This window comes from Salvelinus sp. IW2-2015, linkage group LG4q.1:29, assembly GCF_002910315.2.
Source record: "Salvelinus sp. IW2-2015 linkage group LG4q.1:29, ASM291031v2, whole genome shotgun sequence".
In the NCBI taxonomy this organism is placed as follows: Eukaryota; Metazoa; Chordata; class Actinopteri; order Salmoniformes; family Salmonidae; genus Salvelinus; species Salvelinus sp. IW2-2015.
In genome coordinates, this window is record NC_036842.1 from 81421936 (window position 1) to 81446370 (window position 24435).

Below are 24435 nucleotides of genomic sequence, written 5' to 3' on the forward strand. Positions count from 1 at the left end.
TCTCTCTCTCTCTCTCTCTCTCCTGCTCGACAGCATCACTTCATACTTATAGACATACAGGCGTACGTCTCTGAACTCAGGCCTACTACTCCCTCTCTAACTTCCTCCTCCCTCGCGAAAGGCTTCTCTGCTCGTATCCCTCTCTTCTCGATCTCTCCGCACCTCTCTTCGACTTCTTCTTCGCACGCTCCTCAGGCATCCTCTACTCTACCTGCGTCTACTACGACCACCTCCGTGTCAGAGTCAACCTCTTCCTCAACCTCTCGTCGACGCGTAGCTCATCGGACGGTCTCTTCGACCTACTCGTCGAGCGCTCTCTCGACCCTTCGACCTCTCTCGACCTCCTCTCGACCTCTCTCGACCTCTCTCGACCTCTGAATGCTGGCTAACTCCGTGGAGGTGGGCGTGACACCTGTTGCACCTCTACAACCACTGTGAGTATTATTTCGACCTGGTGTCGTGCCATAATGTACTAAAAGCGGTATTCCAATGAACAATCTGAGAAAGAGACAGAGAAACAGAAAGGCCAAGGTATGTACTGGCTTATATATCGAAGAGATCCACGCCGGACACAACCAGAAAGAGGAATCTGCAGCGCACCCCTCAGAGCCCGGTTGCCATCTCTAGGTTTATTTCGCCCTATATGGTCCTTGCCTCCCTTCTAAGGGAGTATATGTTCCGTAGCACCACTGCAGCTGTCATACGAAATCGGCATATGCTAGGAGGAGAGAGAGTGTGGAGAGAGGAGAGAGAGCGAAAAAGGAATGTGCCGACCGGCGCCATGAGAAGAGCGTGCGTGGTAGGGCCTGAAAGATTGTGAAGTTAGGGTTGAGAAGGAAGAGAAGAATCCCTGGAGGGTGCCGTGTGGTTAGATATATATGCGAGAGTCTCGTGTAGAATATAGGTATTGGTCTGTCTTGTGAGTGTGGAAGTTGGGGGTAGTCCAGAGGAGAGAGAGAAGTTGACATGAGAAGGGGAGTGTGAAGAGGTTGAGCGAAGTGGAAGTGAGATATGGTAAGGTAAAGGTGCGAGTGACTCTAAGGTGTACTGTGGCCTCGATGGAAAGTATCTGAGACAGTTGACAAGTGACAAAGCTAGGAATGAGAAGAAGACAGGAGAGAAGAGATGAGAGGAGAGGGAGTCGTAAGAAGGGGAGAGAGGAGGCGGCGCCGGGGGGCGACACGTTGGCCTGTTGGTTTTAGGCTGGGTTTCATGTAAGGGTTATGTGGTGGTAAGTACGGTCCCTAGTGATGTTACTGAGCCATCTCACCACCGTCTTTCTGTGGGCCTTTCAAGTCGCGAGGAAGAAAATCCTCATACCCTATGCTTGTGTATGCAAAAGTATACCAGTAAATAAATACATTTGATACCGTTGATTTGATTAAACACATAGAGATGTGTCCCGCCGTCGAGACCTCTATAAAAATGGCGTTACAAAGAGAGAGAGAGAGCACATCCGGTGAACAGGTCAGGGTTCCATAGCCGCAGGCAGAACAGTTGAAACTGGAGCAGCAGCACGACCAGGTGGACTCTGGGCAGCCAGGAGTCGTCAGGCCAGATAGTCTTGAGGCATGGTACTGGTCCTCCGGGAAGGGAGGCAGAGAGGGAGCATACTTAAATTCACGTAGGACACCAGATAAGACAGGAGAATTACAGACTGAACCTAGCCCCCCGACACAAAACCGGACAGGAAGATTACGTCAATTAATAATTAAGACACACAAATAACTAGAGGGAGACCGATAGCAATTGATTTGATTGTGCCGGGCTGGCTCAGACTTGATGTTTAAAAAATTTTTTTTAAAGAACAGTGAGTGACTGTGACTAGCACCTGTTGTTTCTCTCTCCTCCCTGCTGCAGCGACCACCACACATCAACAGTATTTATCGCTCTGTCCGTGTTGCTGAAGCTGCAACATAATTACAGCCATTTCTGACTGAAAAGTTCTGTTACCGAAATCTCTCATTTGTTTAGGAAAAACATTCCCTATTCCCTCAACCCTTGCTTTCTTTATGTGACACATGTCAAACTATTACAGACTACAAAGGGAAGCACAGCCGAGAGCTGCCCAATGACACGAGCCTACCAGATAAGCTAAATAGGCTCATGCTTCGAGGCAAGTAACACTGAAACATGCATGAGAGCATCAACTGTTCCGGATGACTGTGTGATCACGCTCTCCGCAGCCGATGTGAGTAAGACCTTTAAACAGGTCAACATTCACAAGGCTGCTGGGCCAGATGGATTACCAGGACGTGTACTCCGAGCATGCGCTGACCAACTGGCAAGTGTCTTCACTGATATTTTCAACCTGTCCGAGTCTGAAATACCAACATGTTTCAAGCAGACCACCACTACCACCTGTGCCCAAGAACACTAAGGTAACCTGCCTAAATGACTACCGACCCGTAGCACTCAAGTCTGTAGCCATGAAATGCTTTGAAAGGCTGGTCATGGCTCACATCAACACCATTATCCCAGAAACCCGAGACCCACTCCAATTTGCATACTGCACCAACAGATCCACAGATGATGCAATCTCTATTGCACTCCACACTGCCCTTTCCCACCTGGACAAAAGGAACACCGATGTGAGAATACTATTCATTGACTACAGCTCAGCGTTCAACACCATAGTGCCCCACCATAGGGCCCCTCAGGGGTGCGTGCTCAGTCCCCTCCTGTACTCCCTGTTCAGTCAAGACTGCACGGCCAGGCACAACTCCAACACCATCATTAAGTTTGCTGATGACACAACAGTGGTAGGCCTGATCACTGACAACGAGGAGACAGCCTATAGGGAGGAGGTCATAGACCTGACCATGTGGTGAAAGGACCACAACCTCTTCCTCAACGTGATCAAGACAAAGGAGATGATTGTGGACTACAGGAAAAAGAGCACCGAGCACGCCCCCATTCTCATCGACGGGGCTGTAGTGGAGCAGGTTGAGAGCTTCAAGTTCCTTGGCGTCCACATCAACAACAAACTAGAATGGTCCAAGCACACCAAGACAGTCGTGAAGAGGGCACAACAAAACCTACTCCCCCTCAGGAGACTGAAAAGATTTGGCATGGGTCCTCAAAAGATTTTACAGCTGCACCATTGAGAGCATCCTGATGGGATGCATCACTGCCTGGTATAGCAACTGCTCGGTCTCCGACCTGCAAGGCTCTACGGAGGGTAGTGCGTACGGCCCAGTACATCACCGGGGCCAAGCTTCCTGCCATCCAGGACCTCTATACCAGGCGGTGTCAGAGGAAGGCCCTAAAACTCATCAAAGACTCCAGCCACCCTAGTCATAGACTGTTCTCTCTGCTACCGCACTGCAAGCAGTACCGGAGCGCCAAGTCTAGGTCCAAGAGGCTTCTAAACAGCTTCTACCTTCTACCCTATAAGACTCCTGAACAGCTAATCAAATGGCTACCCAGACTATTTGCACCGGTACCCCCTGTATATAGCCCCGCTATTGTTATTCACTGCTGCTCTTTTTTTTCTTAATTACATTTTTTGGGGTATTTTCTTAAAACTGCATCGTTGGTTAAGGGCTTGTAAGTAAGCATTTCACTGTAATTTCTACACCTGTTGTATTCGGCGCATGTGACAAATAAAATGTAATTTGATGTATGCATCATATGCACGTGACCAATAGGGCCTGACCTATAGCATATCATAATCACTGTCAAGTTGAGACCTCTTTCTTGTGCAATTCCCCACTTGAAAAGGACAATCCCTCCACGTGAAGATTTTAACTGGATTTCACTCAATAAACAGCCATAGAATCAGTTGCTTGTCTTTTATTTACCATTCTTTGGTTGGCAGTAAACAGGTGAAAAACCTCAAAAAAGAGATGACAAATACAAGTTACTATTTGAGTTGACAGCCCAATCAAATACACAAACTTATCCACATTCACCCCAGATAAACACATTTCTGCCACCATAAAACCCAAGGTTTCCACTTTTAAAGCAACATGTTTCCCAAAAATAGAAACCCACCCATTTCCTAATCAAATGAGCAGAATCTTGATATTTCTCTAAATTTGCATTAGCCAAATACATTCAAAATATTTTTAGTAGTAAAAAATTACATTTATTTCTAATCAGTTAAGCAGACAAATTCCTTATCATTTAGCCAAAGATTTTAGACTCTTTACATTTGTTACTGCAATTAAGAACTTGGGTTACAGATTTCTACAAAGTTTAAATTACTTTTAACCATTTCAAACAAGTTCTTGTCAACAATGAATTGGCTCTTCTTACTTTTCCTTTATACCCCAAAACAACATTTGAAGTTTAAATACCACTGCAAAAGTCCTATCAAAGTTAAGAGTTAAGAGTCTGTGTTTTCCAGAGTATCAATTAGCAGTGCACTGCTTAAGTCAGTATAGTCAAGCCATGGCCAATATGGCGCTTACCGCTGTCTTTCCACAGTTTTGTGGAGAGCTTGGACTGCACAGTCACCTTGATCACAAAGATGAAGTTTCCTTGGTCTTGTTGGTTTATAAATGCCTCTTCACTGCGGTCTAAAGACAAACAGCAGAGCCAGGTGCTTGGCACGCCCTGATTGCCTGGAAGATTGTTTCCACCTGGTCACCACTGATTGAAGGAGGAGTTTCACCACTGAGGAGCTCCAGCAGTTTGTCAGCACAATCACATCAATAAACTGGTTTAAACAAACTCCGAACACAGAAACAAGCTAAATGAATGCAGAGGACTTGACAAATAAACTCAAAATGGGGGAATGTTTACTGGTTGCTCAGGGGTGGAAGTCAGGTGTGTGGAATAAACTTTGACTAGTTGTGGAGGTTCATAGAAAAAGGTAAGGAGCAAGGCTGAGTGCATATTGTGTGCGCCAAACAGCTGTCTAGATTACCACAAAATATTATTCTGACCCATTTGAACGATGTAAACAACCCTAAAATAAATTATGCAGCGTACCAGAGAGTCTGTTGTGAATATTTTTTTGTTAAGCCTTTATTACAGCAAAGACTAAAACACGATCGCATTCATTGGTGTTTAGAAAAAATATAGCCTAAGTAAATTATGGTATTAAAAGAGTAAATTAGGATGTGCTCTTAGTGTGCCTCTACAGCTGGCTGCTGGAAGTGGCAGGCTGGACAGTGCTGGACAGTGCTGGAACAGAGCTCGTACAGTGCTGGAAAGTAGCGCGGACAGTGCGGAAACGTAGGACGGTACAGCGCTGCGACACTCATTTCATGGCTACGCTAAGTGCTGGACAGTGTGCGGACATGCGGTGCCTTGCTGAACAGTGCGGACAGTGCTGGATAGTGCTGAAAGAGCGGACAGTGCTGGATAGTGGCGGACAGGCTGGACAGCTGGCGCGACGCGACAGTGCTGGATCTGCGCGGACAGTGCTGGAAGTGCTGGAATAGTAGCGGTCAGTGCTGGAACAAGTAGCGGACAGGTTGATAGCTGGTGGATACGCTGGCAGTGCTGGATAGTGCTGCGACAAGTCGCGGACCAGTGGCGGACAGTCCGGATAGTGGTCCGGATAGCGCTGGAAAGTAGCGGATAGTGCTGGAAGTGGCGGACAGTACTGGACAGTGCTGGATAGTGCTGGAAAGGCGCGGACAGTGCTGGATAGTGGCGGACATGCTGGACAGTGCTGGACAGTGCTGACAGTGGCGACAGTGCCGATAGGCTGGACAGTGCTGGACAGTGCGCGGACAAGTGACTCTGCATAGTGCTGGATAGTGCTGGAAAGTAGGCACAGTGCTGGACAGTGGCGGACAGTGCTGGACAGTGCTGGACAGTGGCGGATAGTGCTGGAAAGTAGGCGACAGTGCGGACAGTGGCGGACAGTGCTGGAGCAGTGCTGGACTAGTGGCGGACAGTGCTGGATAGTGCTGGATAGTGCTGGATAGTGGCGGACCAGTCTGGACAGTGGCGCGACAGTGCTGAGCAGTGGGCGGACAGTGCTGGACAGTGGCTGACAGTGCTGGACAGTGCTGGATAGTGGTGGATAGCGCTGGGCTGTGCTGGATAGTGGCGGACAGTGCTGGATAGTGGCGACCAGTGGCGGACAGTCCTATAGTTGGTGGATAGCGCTGGAAAGTGCGGATAGTGCTGGATAGTGCGGACAGTGCGACGGCTGGATAGTGGCGGACAGTGCTGGAAAGTAGCGGACCAGTGCTGAGATAGGGCGGACAGGCTGGATAGTGGCGGACAGTGCTGGATAGTGGCGGACCGTGCTGATAGGGCGCGACAGTGCTGGAAAGTGCGGACAGCTGCGGATAGTTGGCGGACAGTGCTGGATAGTGCGGACCGTGTCTGGGATAGTGGCGGACAGTGCTGGAATCGACAGGCTGGATAGTGGCGGACAGCGCTGGATAGTGGCGGACAAGTGCGGACAGGGCGGACAGTGCTGGACAGTGGCGGACAGTGCTGGACAGTGCGGACATGCTGACAGTGCTGGGCAGTCGTGGATAGTGCTGGGCAGTCGTGGATAGTGGCGGACAGTGGTGGATTATGCTGGGCAGCTGTGGATAGTTGGCAGCCGTGGATAGTGCTGGGCAGCCGTGGATAGTGCTGGGCAGCCGTTGATAGTGCTGGGCAGCCGTGGATAGTGCTGGGCAGTCGTGGATCGTGCTGGACAATGGTGGATAGTGGTGGGCAGTGGTGGATAGTGGTGGATCGTGCTGGACAATGGTGGATAGTGGTGGGCAGTGGTGGATAGTGGTGGATAGTGCTGGACATTGCAGGCAGAGGGGACTGGAAGGGAAGTGTCATCTGAGGGCAGGTGGGTCACAGACAGGGAAACAGCTAGACGAGCTGTATGATATGGTAATGCCAGATGGAGGGTTGTGTGTGTTTGTGTATGTGTGCGCACGCACATGTGCATTCAGAAGTAGGGCAGCAGCAGGTTATCTCTGGGGACTGGTGCTCTACCTTTCCAGTCTTCCTCTTCTCCTCCACTCTTTTACTCCACTCCTCCCCTGCCCTAAGCATTCACACCTCCTCTGCACAGCTCATCGCAGCCCCGTGTTTTATTTTTAACCTGCGGACATACTTCAATGCTGCCGCGCAGTCTCTGTCTTTCTCACTCTTTTATGCCACTCACTAGTCACTACACTTAACAGCAACTGAACTTGCTCTCTCTTCTCCTTTCCTGTCATCTTTGACTTTACCTGTTTATCAGCGGTGGTCTGACTTCTTCCTGTTCTATCCCTCTTCCTCTCCTCTCACAGCCAGTCGGAAACCAAGAGGGAGGGCTCGCCACTGAAGCAGCTTAGCAAGTCGCCCCTCTGCAGTCCGGCTCACCGGTGCTACCAGAGACAGTCTGAGCCCAAGCAGCAGGACAACAACTCGGTGGATTTAGGCTCTGTCCCAGGAACGCCACAGGATGCCCACAAACCAGCGGCTAACGGGGTGCTAGCCCAGATGGACAGAGACAGGGACAGGGAGAGTGGATCCCCCCTGAGGACAGACACTGCCCTGGTGAATGGGGACATGGGGAACAGGAGCACAGAGCAGAGTAGGGATAACTCCCCTACAAACACAGAGACAGAGACCCATACCGAGACAGAGACCCATACCGAGACAGAGACCCATACCGAGACAGAGACCCATACCGAGACAGAGACCCATACCGAGACAGAGACCCATACCGAGCAAGAGACCATACCGGACAGAGACCACATCCCGAGACAGAGACCCATCCCGAGACAGAGACCCATCCCGAGACAGAGACCCATCCCGAGACAGAGACCCATCCCGAGACAGAGACCCATCCCGGGGAGGACAGTGAACCTACAGGAGAGCCCCAACCGGAACAAAGGAAGGAGGAGGCCATTGTAGAGCAGAAGGTACCGGTAAGTGTCTGTGGGGGGGGTGGTGTGTTACTATAAAGCTGTTACACTGAGTGGCCAGAGAGTTCATGTCAGTACTGTGTTGGTGTTTATGCATGTGTTTTCCCTAGCACATTTATGTGTAACGGCTTTCCTCTTCCTCTTCATCCGAAGAGGAGGAGCAGGGATTGAACCAAGATGCAGCGTTTTCATAGGACATAATGAATTTATTTAAACACGACAAAACAACGAACTATACTTGAAATAAACTAACAAAATAACAAACCGAATGTAGACAGACTTGGACCACGAACTTACATGAAACGAAGAACGAACGAACAAGTACTGACTACAAACATAACGAACGAACGAACGAACGATACAGTCCCGTATGGTGCAACATAGACACAGACACAGGAGACAACCACCCACAAACAAACACTGTGAAACTACCTACCCTAATATGATTCTCAATCAGAGGAGATGAAAACCACCTGCCTCTAATTGAGAACCATATTAGGTACCCATTCACCAACATAGAAACAGAAAACATAGACTGCCCACCCAAACTCACGTCCTGACCAACTAACACATACAAAACTAACAGAAAACAGGTCAGGAACGTGACATTATGTATATCCCCATGCCAGATGTTTCAGGATCTTTGCCCATTAGAGCTATGTGCTGTCTCATTTAACTGACTTCACAGTCTACTGTAACATCACAGCCCCTTTACTACAGTACACACAAGGGTTCTGCAGCTGTCCTCATAGTAGAACCCTTTTTGGTTACAGATAGAACCCGTTTTGGTTCCAGGTAGAACCCTTTGTGGAAATGGTTCTAAATGGAACCCAAAATGGTTCTACCTGGAACCAAAAGGGGTTCTTCAAAGGGTTCACCTATGGGGACAGACAAAGAACGCTTTTTGGTTCTTGATGGCACCTTTTTTTCTAAGAGTGTAGCCTTTGTCTCTGCAGTGTGTCTGGTTCTTACTGACGGAGTCTGCTACTGCTGGGTGTTATTTACAGGACTGAACTGAACAGATGTCAAGTGCTTCAGCGGCTGAAGAGTTGAGTTTACACCACAGTAACCCTGTGGGAGGCCTTGCTGCTGCCTGGCTGAACGCCTCGTGATTATAAATATCTGTCTCTCAGATTAGTGTGTTCACTCAGCAGTGAATGGTAGTGTATGAGACGTGGGCTTTAGCTGGAGTTAAAGTGGATCCTATGCTTCATGGCTTATCAGTCTATACTGTATCTCTGTTGGTTACTTGACATACTAAGCTAGCAGAGAGAGAATAAGACCATGGGTGGTAGAAATGTGGTGTCTTTTTGATAAAAGCAGTACAGAACATACAGTAGAGCTGGGGTGTGTTTTGTCAGTTTTAGCAGGACAGTGTAACTACAGTAGACCACTATACCTATAACATATGCACGCACGCATGACCGTAAGTCACTTTGGATAAAAGCGTCTGCTAAATGGCATTTATTATTATTAGCAAGCTGAGACAGAGAACCCTTGCAAGTGGTTTCTCAATGTGTGAAACATTCAGCTTGCTTGGATATTCTTCCAGGAAACAAGTTATACTTGCCTAGTAACCAAATTACAGTCAGTCTATTCGTGTGAATTTTGAGTTCAAGGAAGGACTGCTTTGAGGTAGAATAATTTGTAATACTCTGGGCATCAAATACAGTAAAGGGTTTGAATGTTAATAAACTATTTTGTATATTGTGATAGGGAAGAATAATACATTCAAAGTAATAAATATGAGAATAAATAGTTCTACAGAGCACAGAGCAAGACAACATTCCTCTTGAACAATACATGTGGGATACACACAAAGAATCCATCTATATCAATGAATAGAGGAAGTGAGCATTCATTTTCTGTTCAGCCCTAACAATCAGAATCCTGCAGAATCTTGATATCGATTTTTTTATTATTTTCCTCCCCAATTTCGTGATATTCAATTGGTAGTTATAGTCTTGCCCATTGATGAAACTCCCGTACAGATTGGGGAGAGGCGAAGGTCGAGAGCCATCCGTCTTACGAAACACGACCCTGCCAAGCCACACTGTTTCTTAGCACACTGCTCGCTTAACCCGGAAGCCAGCCGCACCAATGTGTCAGAGGAAACACCGTACAACTGGCGACCGTGTCAGCATGCATGCACCCGGCCCACCACAGGAGTCGCTAGAGCGCGATGGGACAAGGACATCCCGGCCAGCCAAACCCTCCCCTAACCCGGACGATGCTGGGCCAATTGTGCATTGCCTCATGGGTCTCCCGGGCGCGGCCGGCTGCGACACAGCCCGGGATCGAACCCGGATCTGTAGTGACGCCTCAAGCACTGCGGTGCCTTAGGCCACAGCGCCACTCGGGAGGCCCAGAATCTTGATTTCTTAAGTATGTGGGAGACACTCGTTGGTCTGTGTTTTACATACTGTTCTGTTACAGTAACACAGTGAGAGGTTCCCCTGCACACAAAGTATTCTGACACTGTGAACAGAACTCTGTCCTCATTTCTCCCTTCCAGCCTTTCATTTTCTGTTTTGAGAAGAACCCCCACACCACACACACACACACACACTCCGCAATAGCCCAATACACACAGAAACACATACTATAGTATGCCCAAGCAGCACTCCTATTTAGAAGGAATTGTGGAACCATCAATTAAAACGAACAGAAAATATAGATTGAACTGAAACCATTTGTTGTCTTAATGTTAACATTGCTGTGTTGAAGCACAAGTTTTTTTTAAAGTGATGCTGTTGTAGATATCTCTGGGGAAGTGTGTTTGTGTCCGCTATAACAAAACGGGATCCTAGCGCAGCATGAGGACAATGTGGGAGTGAGCATGACCTTCAGGCTCAGAGTTCAACGGCTCCTTTACTCCCAATTGTCTAACCTGACTTGAACACAACATATATTATTTGTCAAGGGGCCCTTTTCACCCCCTCTAGCTATAGGAACATGGCCATGTCTATGAACTGTACATGCAGTATGCATCTCCCCAACTTGTCCCACAGCCAACTGACATACCTCTCTCTTCTGTGTTTCAGGAGACCAATGAACAGAAGCTGCACAAGATTGCCATTGAGCTCCTGAAGACGGAGAGAGCCTACGTCACACGGCTCAACCTGCTGGACCAGGTGAGTGTGTCCCACTGTCCGTCCAGGGTTCTGTCATTTCAGGGTCCTGTTCAGTAGGTAGAAAACGTTTTGATACTGTGAGAAACAGGGAGGTTTTACCTGAACTTATCACACGACATTCTGTTGTTGGACATGGTGTGTCCTACTGAACACTGACCCAGGTCTACCTCAGCATGAAAAGAAGGCAGTGTTCATTATTATGATCAATTCAATGTGGTTTACCTCGCCTGGCCATGTTGTGAACCATGCAGGTGTTCTGTGCCAAGCTGATGGAGGAGGCTCTGAAGGGCACGTTCCCTGTGGACGTGGTGAAGAACATCTTCTCCAACATCTCCTCCATCAACACTTTCCACAACCAGTTCCTGCTGCCTGACCTAGAGAAACGCATGGGAGAATGGTAAGCTCCTCATGACTGACTGGCCACACAGTTATAGACTCCAAACACAGACCCATTCAATTGCATGCGCTCACAGATTTCACCGCTGAGATTGCATGAAAATACGATACAAAATAATATTGCTAAGATGAATAACAATTCAGACTCTGTGACTCATTCAGATTCACTCAGACACAAACAGATGTAATAAAGGGAAGTTGTGGTTTTGAAATGGTCTGTCCATTGAAAAATCATGGTTGAGTCATCATCCACTTGGAGTTTCAGGGTTAAGGGATGGTTACCTTGAGGTCCCTATCTAACGGTCACCCCTCCCTACAGGGAGTCCACCCCTCGCTTGGGGGACATCCTGCAGAAGCTCACGCCCTTCCTGAAGATGTACGCAGAGTATGTGAAGAACTTTGACAAGGCCATGGAGCTGCTGAAACAGTGGACGGACCGCTCTCCACAGTTTAAAGCCATCATCCAGGACATCCAGGTACGAGTGTAGATTCTAAACACAAGGCCTGATTCAAAAGTGCACAGGTCTGCTGTTGTGGATTAACAAATTGTTTGTATAGGAATTATATAACTCCATAGCAATTCTAGGAATTATATGATCTGAGTTTGGTACTACAGCACTGCGATCATTTACCTGTGGATATACAGATTTCTGCTGCAAGGGGTCTCATTTGGTTTGCAAGGAGAAAGAAATCTATTGATATCTCACTATTGATTTGTACTATGAATAGTCATCATGGAATGGAACAATTGAATTATTTATGGTTGTGTCAACTGGTCCTGTTGAATGGATATTCATCTAACAATTTGTGTGCTTTTACTTTTAAGCCTTGAACCTTGAAGTGACAGTGGACTGTTTTATTTTGTGTGTTTCAGAGTCAGGAGGCATGTGGTTGTTTGACGTTGCAGCACCACATGTTGGAGCCGGTACAGAGAGTTCCCCGTTACGAGATGCTGCTCAAAGACTACCTGAAGAAACTGCCTCAGGACGACCCCGACCACCGAGACGCAGAGAGTGAGTACACTGGAGTGCTTTTACTAGTCATAATCTGTACACTATAGAGCAGGAGTACATGGAATTTGACAGACTTTCTTGTGATTATAATCATGTAATTACTTCACATTTTAAAAAATTATGTGAAACCTCCAGTGCCAAGTAGAAACATTTGCCTTACATTGAAAACACACAAAACTGTTGTTTACAGTTATAGAACATTTTTATTACACCATTCATTTCATTTTCATAAGGTCAAAGTTCATCATTCCTTCTTTCCATGTTCCTCAGAGTCATTGAACATCATCGCCATGGCAGCCACACACTCCAACAGTGCCATACGAAAATCTGTGAGTATCTGCAGCACACCACTCTTAAAATCTGAAATAAAATCTGGACCTGTATTCAAAAAACTTCTCAGAGTAGGAGTGCTGATCTAGGATCAATTATGCCTCTATGATTTTTACGAATAAGACTATATGGACAAGGGGGACCTGATCCTAGATCAGCATTTCTACTCATATGCTTTTTGGCTAGTGCTTGAACCCAACCAAGATTTTTGAATCCAACTAAAACCCCTTCCCTGCTCAGGAGAATCTAAAGAAGCTGCTGGAGATCTATGAGATGTTGGGGGAGGAGGAGGATATCGTCAATGCCTCCAATGAGTTCATCAAGGAGGGACACATCCTGAAGCTGGCTGCCAGGAACACCTCGGCTATGGAGAGATACCTCTTCCTGGTGAGAAATGCACACACACATTTCACTTTCTCTGTACTCAACCAAGTCTGGAGCAATATATTAGCAAAACAAGCATTAATCATAGGTGTTTCTTTGTTCTCCGTCAGTTCAACAACATGCTGTTGTACTGCGTGCCCAAGTTCAGCCTGGGAGGGCCCAAGTACACAGTACGCACCCGCATCGGCATCGAGGGCATGAAGGTTCTAGGGACCACCAACGAGGACTACCCCCACACCTTCCAGGTGTCTGGCAAGGAGAGGACCCTGGAGCTGCAGGCCAGGTAAGCTGTTACATCCACCCTTAATAAAGGAAACACCAACATAACAAGCGTCTTAATAGGGCCACAGCAAGCCACCAGAACAGCTTCACTGCACCTTGGTATAGATTCTACAAGTGTCTGGAACTCTATTGGAGGGATGCGACACAATTTTTCCACAATAAATTCTATAATTGGTGATTTGTTGGTGGTGGTGGAAAACGCTGTTTCAGACGCCGCTCCAGAATCTCCCAGAAGTGTTCAATTGGGTTGAGATCTGGTGACTGAGACACACACGGTATTTTGAAACCCCTCTTTCAAAGTCACTGATCTCTTCTTCTGTCCATGGTAGGCGACTGGGCGTTTTTATACAAGACCCAAGCATGTTCATTGCTTAATTAACTCAGGGACTACACCTGTGTGGAAGCACATGCTTTTAATATACTTTGTATCCCTCATTTACTCAAGTGTTATTTTGCTAGTTAGCTGTAGATAACAGCCCTAGTTCTACTCCACCCTATAGCCAATGTATAAAAAAAATAAAAATAAACATTTACTGCCATGATTCTCAAAAGAACGGTTAACTGTATACTACAATCCCACACCCTATTGCTAACTATTTCCACCTTGCACAGCCAGAACAGGACGGCCACCCCTCCTGCATTGCTTGCTCTCTGGGGTTTTAGGCTGGACTTCTGTATAAGCATTTTGTAACAATTGCTGTTGTAAAAAGGGCTTTCTAAATACATTTGATTGACTATGAATAACCAACCAAATTCTTATGATAATTTGACCATATCCTTCTGCTAACCCTATGGGGGTTTAGTGTATGATAAGTACACTACTACAGCTCATTATAGTCCCGTGTGACTCAGTTGGTAGAGCATGGTGCTTGTGGGTTCGATTCCTATGGGGGACCAGTACAAAAAGTATGAAAATGAATGCACCCACTGCTGTAGTTTGCTCTGGATAAGAGCGTCTGCTAAATTACGTAAACGTAAATGATAAACAGTAGTGTAACATTCCATTCCATACAGATATAGGATCTTCATTTGCACCGCAGGAACTGCAGATGAGCTTTGTGATGTACAAACATTTCCTGAAAACCCACACGGTTATATTAATAGTGTTACACTTTTCATGTAGCCTACTTTTGGCCAGCTAATAGCCTAACCATGTTTTTCATTTTTCAGCTCTGAACAAGACAAGGACAATTGGATAAAGGTATATAATCACGTTCTTATTGATTTACTTATTTTATTTCCTGTATGTTCAGCAGATTTGGGTGTGTATTGCTGACCATGTTTCTGTCTGTGTATGTGTTTCTGTCTGTGTTTGTGTTTCTGTCTGTGTTTCTGTCTGTGTTTGTGTTTCTGTTTGTGTCCGTCTGTGTTTCTGTCTGTGTATGTGTTTGTGTCTGTGTTTCTGCCTGTGTTTCTGTATGTGTTTGTGTTTCTGTCTGTGTTTGTGTCGTCTGTGTTTCTGTCTGTGTATGTGTTTGTGTTTCTGTCTGTGTTTGTGTTCTGTCTGTGTTTGTGTTCGTCTGTGTTTCTGTCTGTGTATGTGTTTGTGTCTGTGTTTCTGCTGTGTTTGTGTTTCTGTATGTGTGTGTCTGTGTTTGTGTCTGTGTATGTGTTTTGTGTTCTGTTCTGTGTAATGTGTTTCTGTCTGTGTTTCTGTCTGTGTTTGTGTTTCTGTATGTGTTTTTGTCTGTGTTTGTGTTTCTGTCTGTGTATGTGTTTCTGTCTGTGTATGTGTTTCTGTCTGTGTATGTGTGGCCTGCAGGCTTTTCGGAAGACCATTGAGATCTTCCATCAGAAGAATGAGACGTTCAAGTCAGCCTCCAAAGACGTGTTGGTGAGTGTCATCACAATGAACATGACCTCTGACTCTTCTTGTGCACTGTATGTGTGTCAAAGACCCTCCTGTGTCTGAGCTACGTGTGTCGGTGTGTATTTTTCTCTAGACGGCAGAGCTGGGGAAACGTGCCCCTCGCTGGATACGGGACAACGAGGTGACAATGTGTATGAAGTGTAAAGAGTCATTCAATGCTCTGACACGACGGAGACACCACTGTCGAGCATGTGGCTATGTGAGTGAAGCGTCTGCTCGACACCATGCTCTCCCTCCCTTTAACCCAGCACCCATTATAACATGTTAATACTATTTGTGATGCTCAACCCATTTGACTGTTGGCTGTTTGGCTAGTTTACACTGTGTTGTTCGTTCAGTGTTAGACTGATGTCTTCTGTTCCTGTATCAGGTTGTGTGTTGGAAGTGCTCAGACAACAAGGTGGCCCTGGAGTACGACAGCAACAAGATTAACAAGGTCTGTAAGGACTGCTACTCCATCCTGACTGGAGAGGAGAAGGCCGAGGGCAAGAAGAAGGGCATTCTGGAGGTGAGGGACACACACACACACACACCTGCATCGGCATGTCTTCTGTGTCTAAACAGCACTCCTCTGTCCCCAGATTGAGGCGGCCCAGTTCTCCGGCAGCAGCATCATGTGTGGCTTCCTGCAGTACTGTGAGAAGAACAAGCCCTGGGGGAAGGTGTGGTGCCTCATCCCAGAGAAGGAGGCATTAGTTCTCTACCTCTACGGAGCGCCACAGGTCAGTCAAACACCATGTGGACGGCTCATAATAGTGGCTGGAACGGCATCACACCATGTTGTTTGATACCATTCCACTCATTACGCGCCAGCCATTACCACGAGCCTGTCCTCCCCAATTAAGGTGCTACCAACCTCCTGTGATGTGGACATTGTCAATCATAAACATCCACATTCTCTACAACCACATTTGTTATGAATGGGGGCAAGACTTCCTTCACCCTGTGACCTGATTAGCTGAATAGGAGAAACTCCTCTCCCGAGTTCCGATATAAATGATCTCTCTACCTTTGCATCTCCCCCTCCTCTCAGGATGTGAAGGCCCAGTCCACTATCCCTCTGCTGGGTTACTCCGTGGAAGACAGCCCCCGGCCTGCCGACCTTCCAGCCAGCTTCCGTTTGTCACAGTCCAAATCAGTCCACAGCTTCGCCGCCGAGAGCGACGAGCTGAAACAGCGCTGGCTCAAGGTGATCCGGGTGGCCGTGACTGGGGAGGTGCCCGAGTGCCCCCCTCCCAACGATGCCACGGGCACCATGGCCATGGATGGCGCCCAGGAGACGAGCTCAGACAGCTGAAGATTGCCAGAGACCTATGTGCATTTATGCACACACCACTCCCATGCTATCCTCATGGACACACACAGTGTGGAAACTCAGTGCTAGATAAGCTGCCTCCCCTTGCCAATCCACACCTCTCCTCGTTCCCTGAGTGGATTCTACCAATCATAAGCGAGGCCATGATTGGACCTCACAGCTCCACCAATAGAGCTGTGCATTCCAATCATCATTAGAGTGGAGCAGGGAGGAGGGGACCTCAGGACGGTCTCTGCTTCACTCAGACAGACAGGCACTATTCAGAACAACCTGCCTGGGGTATCTTGTACACTGAGGACACTAAGGTCCTCAGGCTTTACTGGGGATGCCTGCAGGCCCAACAGATCTCCTCCAGCTTCATAGACATGAATCTAATGATGTGAATCAAGAGGACTGGCTGTCTGGACCAGGGTTGGGGTCAATTCCAGAAGTACACTGAAATTCCAATTCGGAATATTTGGAATTGGACGAACCCTGGTCGGTACATTGCATCAGCCCTGTGTACCTATACATATGTGTTACTCAGTTTTCCCTGACAGGAACAAATGCATTTTTATGTACAGAGAAGTAATGCTCTCCGTATGTTTTGATATCTGAGTACAATCCTGTACAATGTGTACATCAAAGTATTTGCAGTGTTTATGCTTTTTTTTCTTTTACTTAAACATGGATGAACAGTGTTTCAAACTAAAAGGGTCCTAGGACAGTATCACTAGGAAAGTTATCAGTCCTCACTTCTCCAATCATGTAGTTTCACATCACAGTAGCCAGGAGCCATGTTCTACTGGCAAGAATAGAATGAGTTCCTCTAGAGCCTGGGTCAATGTCCCAGAAAGACTTTAGCAATTAGCCAGAATAGCAATCGCGAGGATCACTCTACACTTTAATTGCTGTAAGTAACCCCATAAGCAAACAGGAAATTATGCAGAAGTGCTCACCCATCCAGAACAGGCTTCAATCCAAACAGGCTGAGGGATGGCCTCTCCAGCCAGGCTAGGCATTCGGGGTACTCTGCTGCACTCGTTCTAAGCTGGATCAACCTTCCTCGCCTTGGAATCCAAGAGAGTCACAAAGTGACCTCTTAAGCAACCACATCCTGGTCACAGTAATGTGTTGAAAAGTGTACTACTGCTGTGATCATTAGAGGAGCCTTTCTACTGTATGAATGAAGACAGACACATCCATAGGGCAGTATTGAGGATGAGAATAAATGGTTGTACAGCTGTAGTTACCTAGCCCCACAGCCCTTTTGTAGACATGTATATATCGGAAATATAGAATATACATACAAAGCATTTATATATGGTGTGGTTTTCTATGTAACTGACCACTGACCCAGATCCTGTCTTTTACATAGGGACATCACCCCTCGAAGCGACACAGAGGTAAACATTATGACCAGGTGGGGAAAGAAATGTAAATGTTTTAAATACTGTATCTAATTTTATTTAAAAAGTAATTTATAAAATATGCGCATGATGATTTAAAATAATTAGCACAAAAGTAATATCCCTCAAATTTCCATGTGTTCTGTCTGACTCAGCCAAGCCAGGTAGACTAACAGATTCACTGAGGTTTTTTGTCTTGTCCCTCAATGCAAACCATAGATAGCTGTCCCTCAATCTCTAGTAAGGTGTCACTCACTCCATCCTGTGATTGCAGAATCCTTTGTGTTGAATGGAAGGGGGTAATGGGGGGGGGGGGTAATGTGCCTATAACCTCTGTTCATAGGTTCTACTGTTCCAATCCTCTATTAATGGTCTGAGTGTGACATGGCCTCACTGCATCTCTCCAATCGCAGTTCTGATACAGACAATGCAGAAGAGCACAACAATCCTGTCTTATGAGATCTGAACGTAAAACCAGATTTTGGACGTTTGTTCACTCTCCCGATCCCCCTCCCCAAGGTTTGAGAATCTACGCACTTTACGGTCTTAATATAAAGTGTACCTTGTAAGAAAATAAAGTAAGTTTAAGTATTATGGAAGTGTGTCACTGGTTGCTTTGTGAACCAATTCTACTTTCACTACTGGGCATGTTGACCTTTGCAGAAAGTGCAGAGGCCTGTTTTGGTTACCTTTCCTGCTTCCTCTGACCATAAGTCACTCAAATGAGTCCTGTTACAAAAGATGAGACAAACCCTTCGACCTCAAAGCCAGTACCACTTTTTTATCGTTCCCCTCTAATCACGGACTGATTTACACCAGGTGGGTGCAATTAAGTATCAGGGAGAACAACAACAAAAAACAGGCGCCAGACCTCGTAGGGTAAGAGTTGAATAGCCCTGCAATAAAACCAATAAATCATTGGAAAATCATTACATTATAGAAAAAAATCCATTATACCAAAAGGTGTGTTTTGTGAAGAAAATAAAACATTTCTTGGGCAAGCTACATCAGTCAGACTAACTTTGCACAGCGCCCGTCTTAGGAGAGACGGAGGACAGTAGAGGCCAGTAGAATAGACTGGAGTGAATAGGGGAAGTCGAGTCTGGTTTAAATAGAATCCTCAAGATCAGGTGTGTCTGGTTCTGCAATGTCCATATCCTTGGCCTGGTGTACTCTTTAGGTGAACATTGTTCCACAGGTTTTAGGTCATGTTCGTTGTATTGGTCATTGAGTGTTTCAGCCCTTGGGCTGGTGGAGCAGGCCTTGTATCCTGCGTACCAGGGCCTGGATGAAGGTGGAATGGGAGCGGACCTGGCTGTTCAGTCCCTCCACCTCCTGCAGCTTCCTCTGTAGAGCCTGCCACCATGTCACTCTGCAGCTTCCTCTGTAGAGCCTGCCCCCATGTCACTCTGCAGCTTCCTCTGTAGAGCCTGCCCCCATGTCACTCTGCAGCTTCCTCTTTGTAGAGCCTGCCCTACCATGTCACTGTTCTCTGCCAGCTTCCTCTGTAGAGCCTGCCACCATGTCCCTCTGCAGCTTCCTCTGTAGATGCTGCCCCATGTCACTCTGCGCTTCCTCTTGTAGAGCTGCCCCATGTTACTCTGCGCTTTCCTCTGTAGAGCCTGCCCCCATGTCACTCTGCAGCTTCCTCTGTAGAGCCTGCCCCCATGTCACTCTGCAGCTTCCTCTGTAGAGCCTGCCCCATGTCACTCTGCGCTTCCTCTGTAGAGCCTGCCCCCATGTCACTCTGCAGCTTCCTCTAGAGCCTCCCCAAATCCTGCCCCCCATGTCACTCTGCAGATGGAGACACAGGGGAGAGAGGAGTCAGTCTTACTGAAAACTAACTCACACATATACAACAATTAAACAGTTTGCCACTGAAGCTAACACAAATCCTACCCTTGTAAACTCATCCGTGCAGATTTTCAAAGAACTGTCTTTCTCCCCACTGTTAGTGTAATCTAAATCAAATCAAATGTATTTATATAGCCCTTCGTACATCAGCTGATATCTCAAAGTGCTGTACAGAAACCCAGCCTAAAACCCCAAACAGCAAGCAATGCAGGTGTAGAAGCACGGTGGCTAGGAAAAACTCCCTAGAAAGGCCAAAACCTAGGAAGAAACCTAGAGAGGAACCAGGCTATGAGGGGTGGCCAGTCCTCTTCTGGCTGTACCGGGTGGAGATTATAACAGAACATGGCCAAGACAAGAGCAGGCTCCCTATTGTCAGAATTCTAGCAAACAGCTGGAGGCAGGGCTCTTCTCTATAAGATCTCATTTTTATGGAATGGCCTGCCTACCCATGTGAGAGACGTAGACTCGGTCTCAAACTTTAAGTCTTTATCGAAGACTCATCTCTTCAGTAGGTCCTATGATTGAGTGTAGTCTGGCCCAGGAGTGTGAAGGTGAACGGAAAGGCTCTGGAAGCAACGAACCGCCTGCTGTCTTGCTGGCGGTTTTCCCCTCTCTCCACTGGATTCTCTGCTCTAACCCTTATTACAGGGCTGAAGTCACTGGCTTACTGGTGTCTTTCATCCGCCGTCCCTAGGAGGGGTGCGTCACTTGAGTGGGTTGAGTCACTGACGTGATCTTCCTGTTTGGGTTGGCCCCCCCCCCCCTGGTTGTCCGTGGCGAGATCTTGTGGGCTATTACTCGCCTGGTCTCAAGGATGGTAAGTTGGGGTTGAAAGTTACTCTATGGGTGTGGGCTGTCTTGGCAAGTGGGGTGGGTATATCCTTCCTGTTTTGCCTGTGGGAGTATAATCGATGGGGCCAAATCAAGCTGGTCTGCCTGACCCCATCGCTGCTTCTACTCAGGCTCTCCTTAACCTGACAGCTTCCCATAGTTATGTGGTGGTGCATTTACGTTTAACTGTTGGGATGTCCCGAGGAGAGGGGCTAGGCCAGTTTGGTTTAAATTACTCTTGAGTACTTTAAATCGGGGTTCTATACTGGTCTTATCACCAGACTGTCCTAGGGTGCGAGATGTTAATGTGTAATGCCTCCATCTTATTCAAGAATCTCTACACTAGTCTTCTGAGTCTCTTCATACTCTACTGCGAAGAAGACCTGCTACCCTCACGCGCACCACCTCGTGGTGGCTAGGATCACGAACCTGACATGATGATTCCTTGTCTGTCCCCAGTCTACCCTGGCCTCGTGGTGAAGCTGCTTGCTCTTCCTAGTTTCAAGACTGTTCTGCTGCGGCTATGGAACCCTGAGCCTGTTCACTCGGACGTGCTACCTGCTTCCAGACCTGCCTGTTCAACTCTCAGAGACCGCAGGAGGGTAGAGATACTGCTTAATGATCGGCTATGAAAAGCCAACGGAATTGTACTCCTGAGGTCTGGCACCTCGACAACTACTGTGAATTATTATTATTTGACATCTGGTCATTATGAACATTGAGCATCTTGGCATGTTCTGTTTATAATCTCCACCCGGTACAGCCAGAAAGAGGACTGGCCACCGCTCTCGATATTGCCTAGGTTCCTCTCAGTTCTTCCTAGGTTTTGCATTCTAAGGTTTTCGCTAGGGGAGGTAACTTTGTAACCTTAGCTAACACTCAGTGCATTCTACACCCGCATTGGCTGCAATAGCTGTTTCGGGGGTTTTTAGGACTGGCGGCTATATGTCTTTGTACAGCACTAGCGAGAATGATAGTGAAGCAGAGGATATCTCGAAGTGAGCATATCATCTATATACTATCCCATCATTTGTGTATTTCTGTGCAGTCCAGTGCCTAGAGGAGAGGCTATGGGGACGCGCTCAGGGAGCGGGTCTATGATGTCTTGTGCTCCTCTCTTGCTCGCTGCGTCGGAAGGCTATTCGACCATAATAAGCGAGGCTGCGCTTCCTTCTTTGTTTTTTCCCTCAATCTCTCTTCTTCTCTTTTCCAATCCTGTGGTTGCTCTTTTTCCCTGTCTCTTTCACGCAAGGTCCCTTTGGTTAACTCGCTTTGCCTGTGGCGATTTTTTTTCTAAAGAACATATTTTATATAGGGCTATGAAGACTTTGTAAAAGGGGTTGATGAGAGTGTGTATCAATCTATTATGTCTATTTTGAATATGATGATATCACGTTTTTCGTATGAAGTGTTATATAGCGTCTTTATAAACATCTTCATAATATTTAGGAAATCACAGGAGCATTATGAAACTGTTATAAAGCGATAGGTCAGAGGACGTAGTTGTGATTTATTTCGATATATAAACCAATCTCTTGTGCCTTATTGCCCACTATAATTTAGTTCAGAATGAATCTATAGAAGGTTATATAAGGCATATATAGTTCGTAAGAAAGGTGTTTAAGAAGTGGTACCCAGATCAATAATATGTTTTAGTATGTTTCCCGGTATACTTTCAGGTTGATCAATGCAGAGATCGTGTTACAAGTTTAGAACCATGCCAGTGGATGGAGGAATTTTTGGTGGGACTTCACAGACGTGTTGGAAATAGAGAGGGAGAGTGAGAGAGGGGAATGAGAGTTCCATCATATAAATTGATGGTAAATAAGGAAGCTCCAGCCACAGACAGACTAGAAATCACAAGAGGGACACGATCAGTGTCAACACTTCTTGTCATATAGGTGGGCATGGGAACTGCAATCAAATCATGCAGCCCAGTTCTCTTAATCATATTCTTGTGTAGTAGCTTCACAGGTTGTTCAGGCGGGAAAACAGAAATGCCAAATGACTTTTTGCAGCCAGACTCGTCGCTGTACGACATGGTTGAATTGATTGTCTGGGATTCATTTGGAGAGGGTGATAGCGAGGCCCAGAGTATTGGGACTGACTATTGGCAAAGAGCGAGCTGGCTGTTGCTTCCTCTGTGTGGGGAAGAATGGTAGGCCGACCGGGCTGCAGACCCAGGCTGAGGAGGCAGGACAGACTGGCGGTTGGATAGATCCAACAGAGCCAAGGACTTAGCAGAGAGAATAACCCCTGATGCAAGCAGTGACCACATTAATAACCTCAGACGACATGTTGATAGAAGGAAGGAAAATGCCACTAAACACAGAGCTTGGTCGCTTGGCTGGGAAAGGTGCTTCTAACACTAAACAATTAAGGTTGGGGTTATAAGGATTCGCATGCTTCTCTTCATCAGTTCAAAACTGTTTCGCTAATAAAGTAACCTTAGAATGTGTATATGGCTAGAAGCTCTTAATCTGTCAGGGAAATCGGCACATAGTTTAATTAATGGCATATTTCCTCCACGGTAACCAGTCCAGTTTCCACAGGAGATTGTGTTATGAGTCAGTTCTCAATGGACGAGCACAGGAAGAACAGGAATTGTATGTCTGTGTCCAGACAGTGGATTTTCCTGTGGACCCAAGAGCAAGCGTCACATGCGTGGTATCATCTGTCATAAAGGTGATAGGATGTCAGGCTCTTCATTGTTTGTGCATGTGGTATAGAAGAATCAACGGAAAGTAGGGGTGCTGAGGGTGCTGCGGGACACACTCTGAAGAATGGATAATACCCAGCCAAACTACTTTGGGTATGCATGTGGTTATTGGGCTGATAAATTAATGACAGAAAGAATGTCAACTCTTCAGGCTGGGAGTGAATCAGAAGATATTGTTCCTGCTAGACCCCAATCAATCCTGAGGGAACTCAGAAACGGGGAGAATTAAATCTGAAATGTGTTCAAGATTATTCTGGCAAAATAGTAGAATCACGGGTAATTTCCTCTCCCCTTGTTTTTTTCAAACTTATTTCATATTACTTAGCTTACTTATGGTGTGTGGAGCAGTGATCGAAATGTCAGTTATTTTCGTTTTTAACAACATATTGGTTTTTAATTTTTTTATTTATGTTCATTTGTTTCGGTTTTTTTTTCCTGTGAGCTCATGCACACAGTTGTCAGGTTTCCAAAGCATATTACATAGTTAGCCAATAACAACGGGGTATTACCTAAAATGCCAAATCATTGCGCATTCTACTTGTTTCGATAACTGTGTTTCTTTTACGGGTGGCGGCTAAGAAGAGGCAGAAGACTGCGCATCCGTGAGGGGATATAGAGACTGTTGAGAATGATTGATAGTTGGTCTTTCTTTTTCAGAGTCATAAGTGTCCTATTATTTACTTGAAGAGCACTAAAAACTACGATTTTAGTTACTAGGCAGCCTAGACAGAATTGTTATTTACAATGCAGCCTACACAGCATACAAGACTAACGGCTGGGTGTGTAATTGTGCACACCTATGGGATCCAACACATGCTGGATTTGATCCAGGGGTTGACTGGAAACTTTTGACACGAGAGGGTAGTCTTAAGACCATTTTGCGCCACCGGGTGCTTGTAGGTAGTCAGCTCGGCAACAGCTCTATAAAGATGGAGATGATGGTGGGAATGAATGATAGTAATAAAAGAATGATATACAATATATAGCACAAATAAAATTTTTTAGTAAAGAATGTGGTAATATGGTTAATTATGTGTAGCATGGGACTTTTGATTAATTGTTTTATCTGTGTTGTTTTTACTGCATTCAA

At 46.4% G+C, this 24435-nt stretch overlaps 1 protein-coding gene and 1 pseudogene across 1 annotated transcript in view; one reads left to right on the forward strand and one right to left on the reverse strand.

The window, feature by feature from the left end:
* LOC111961027 (FYVE, RhoGEF and PH domain-containing protein 4) overlaps positions 1-16811 on the forward strand; it is a 96229-nt gene extending 79418 nt beyond the window's left edge. Inside the window, exons 5-19 of the mRNA XM_070443162.1 lie at positions 7209-7564; positions 7732-7832; positions 10874-10963; positions 11215-11360; positions 11679-11835; positions 12234-12372; positions 12643-12701; positions 12943-13089; positions 13197-13369; positions 14539-14569; positions 15131-15202; positions 15312-15437; positions 15609-15746; positions 15820-15960; positions 16272-16811. Coding sequence (XP_070299263.1) covers positions 7209-7564; positions 7732-7832; positions 10874-10963; positions 11215-11360; positions 11679-11835; positions 12234-12372; positions 12643-12701; positions 12943-13089; positions 13197-13369; positions 14539-14569; positions 15131-15202; positions 15312-15437; positions 15609-15746; positions 15820-15960; positions 16272-16535 — 2140 coding nt within the window. The 3' untranslated portion in view covers positions 16536-16811. The remainder of the gene's footprint in view (positions 1-7208; positions 7565-7731; positions 7833-10873; positions 10964-11214; positions 11361-11678; positions 11836-12233; positions 12373-12642; positions 12702-12942; positions 13090-13196; positions 13370-14538; positions 14570-15130; positions 15203-15311; positions 15438-15608; positions 15747-15819; positions 15961-16271) is intronic.
* Positions 16812-19133: 2322 nt separating this feature from the next.
* Positions 19134-24435, reverse strand: part of LOC111961029 (nuclear pore complex protein Nup205-like) — a 20580-nt pseudogene continuing 15278 nt past the window's right edge.